Source organism: Sinocyclocheilus grahami, unplaced genomic scaffold (genome assembly GCF_001515645.1).
Source record: "Sinocyclocheilus grahami isolate Dianchi unplaced genomic scaffold, SAMN03320097.WGS_v1.1 scaffold35017.1, whole genome shotgun sequence".
Lineage (NCBI taxonomy): Eukaryota > Metazoa > Chordata > Actinopteri > Cypriniformes > Cyprinidae > Sinocyclocheilus > Sinocyclocheilus grahami.
The window spans coordinates 1-1588 of NW_015522302.1; the positions used below are offsets into that span (position 1 = coordinate 1).

Genomic DNA, 1588 nt, shown 5'->3' on the forward strand with positions numbered 1-1588 from the left:
TATATATATATATATATATATATATATATATATAATTAATTGAATAACATAGTTGTTCGCAGTGTTTCTGGGTGGAATTAATAATTTGAATTAATTATTCAGTTAATTGAATAACATAGTTGTTCGCAGTGTTTCTGGGTGGGCCCTAAAGAGTAGAGATTCTCTGCAAAATCATGTAGTTTTTCCACCAGGAAATTTTGATTATTAAAAATTAAGTTGAAATAATATGGGCTGATGTCTTCAACAAAAGCATATACCAACCTTGTAGCTCACAGTAGGTCTGTCTTTAATGGTTTAAAAGTTACTTCTAAAAATCAATTCACCAGTGGAATATATATAAATGGATTTTTTGCTTTTGGAACCTAGTTGTTGCTTTCCATTAATGCCACAGTGCCTGACTGAAATGCATATTAGTTTGGCTTTAATATGCCTGTATGCCTCCACAGACCAAAGGATACGTATATTGCCTATCTTCCTCTTGCTCATGTGCTGGAAATGACGGCTGAGATCTCTTGTGTGACGTACGGCTGCAGGATTGGCTATTCCTCACCACAAACACTGTCTGATCAGGTACTCCACCTCAATTTATTACTGGATCAGATAAATATAGTCACACATTTACACAGATTTATGAGGTTATTACAAAATAGGGAAATTATGTTAATCTCAGATGATTGAATGACTTGTTTTTGCTTTGAAGTCAACCAAAATTAAGAAGGGAAGTAAAGGTGACTGCACCGTGCTGAAACCTTCTCTAATGGCCGCCGTACCTGTAAGTCAGACTCCTCGAAACATTTTCACCTGGTTTCATTCACATCGATCATGTTAAAATCTCACACTCCTGTTTCCTCTGTCAGGAAATAATGGACCGGATCAATAAGAACGTCATGAGTAAAGTGCAGGAGATGAACTGCGTGCAGAGAACCCTGTTCAAACTGGCCTACGACTACAAGCTCGAGCAGATCAAGAAGGGTTATGATGCGCCCCTGTGCAATATGTAAGAGGAGATTAAAATAGGTCTTCGGTTAATCACATTTGCTCTTGTTAATGAGTCTGGAGTTTTAATCGACTTTGTTCCCTCATGTGTTCAGTTTGTTTAAGAAAGTCAGAGCTCTGCTGGGTGGAAACGTGCGGATGATGCTGTCCGGAGGAGCCCCTCTGTCTCCCGCCACTCAGCGCTTCATGAACATCTGCTTCTGCTGTCCTGTTGGTCAGGGTTACGGTCTTACTGAGACCTGTGGAGCGGGAACTATAACTGAGGGTGAGGAGTCCTGCTACATCTGGACATCTTTTCCAGTCTATCTTGCACTGTTTATTTCAATATTACTTGTACAGTCTTATTTTGAACAATCGTCAGAGCTTTGTCTCATGTGCCGTAATGATCATATCATCTTATGTTGTGCAGTTGCTGACTATAGCACAGGACGAGTTGGAGCTCCTCTGATCTGCTGTGAGGTCAAACTCAAAGATTGGGCAGAAGGTTGGTAAATACTACCAGTTTTCCTTATTGTAGATACTTGTTCATATCTTAAATCTTAAAGAAGTACTCCACCAAACATCTCCAAAAAGGACAAAAATAAACACTGAA

At 39.2% G+C, this 1588-nt stretch overlaps 1 protein-coding gene across 1 annotated transcript; it reads left to right on the forward strand.

The window, feature by feature from the left end:
• Positions 1 to 426: 426 nt before the first annotated feature.
• Positions 427 to 1544, forward strand: LOC107580507 (long-chain-fatty-acid--CoA ligase 4-like). The gene is made up of 5 exons (XM_016266197.1): positions 427 to 570; positions 701 to 772; positions 858 to 997; positions 1092 to 1261; positions 1406 to 1544. The coding sequence occupies exons 1-5, from the start codon at positions 427 to 429 to the stop codon at positions 1486 to 1488; spliced, it is 609 nt and encodes a 202-aa protein (XP_016121683.1). The 3' UTR covers positions 1489 to 1544.
• The last annotated feature ends 44 nt before the right edge of the window (positions 1545 to 1588 follow it).

Bases quoted from the DNA above. Each gene is read 5' to 3' on its own strand.
- LOC107580507 (XM_016266197.1), top strand. From the start codon at position 427: ATGCCTGTATGCCTCCACAGACCAAAGGATACGTATATTGCCTATCTT. The intron at 773-857 runs GTAAGTCAGACT...TTCCTCTGTCAG, and splicing joins CTCTAATGGCCGCCGTACCT to GAAATAATGGACCGGATCAA. The intron at 1,262-1,405 runs GTGAGGAGTCCT...TATGTTGTGCAG, and splicing joins AGCGGGAACTATAACTGAGG to TTGCTGACTATAGCACAGGA.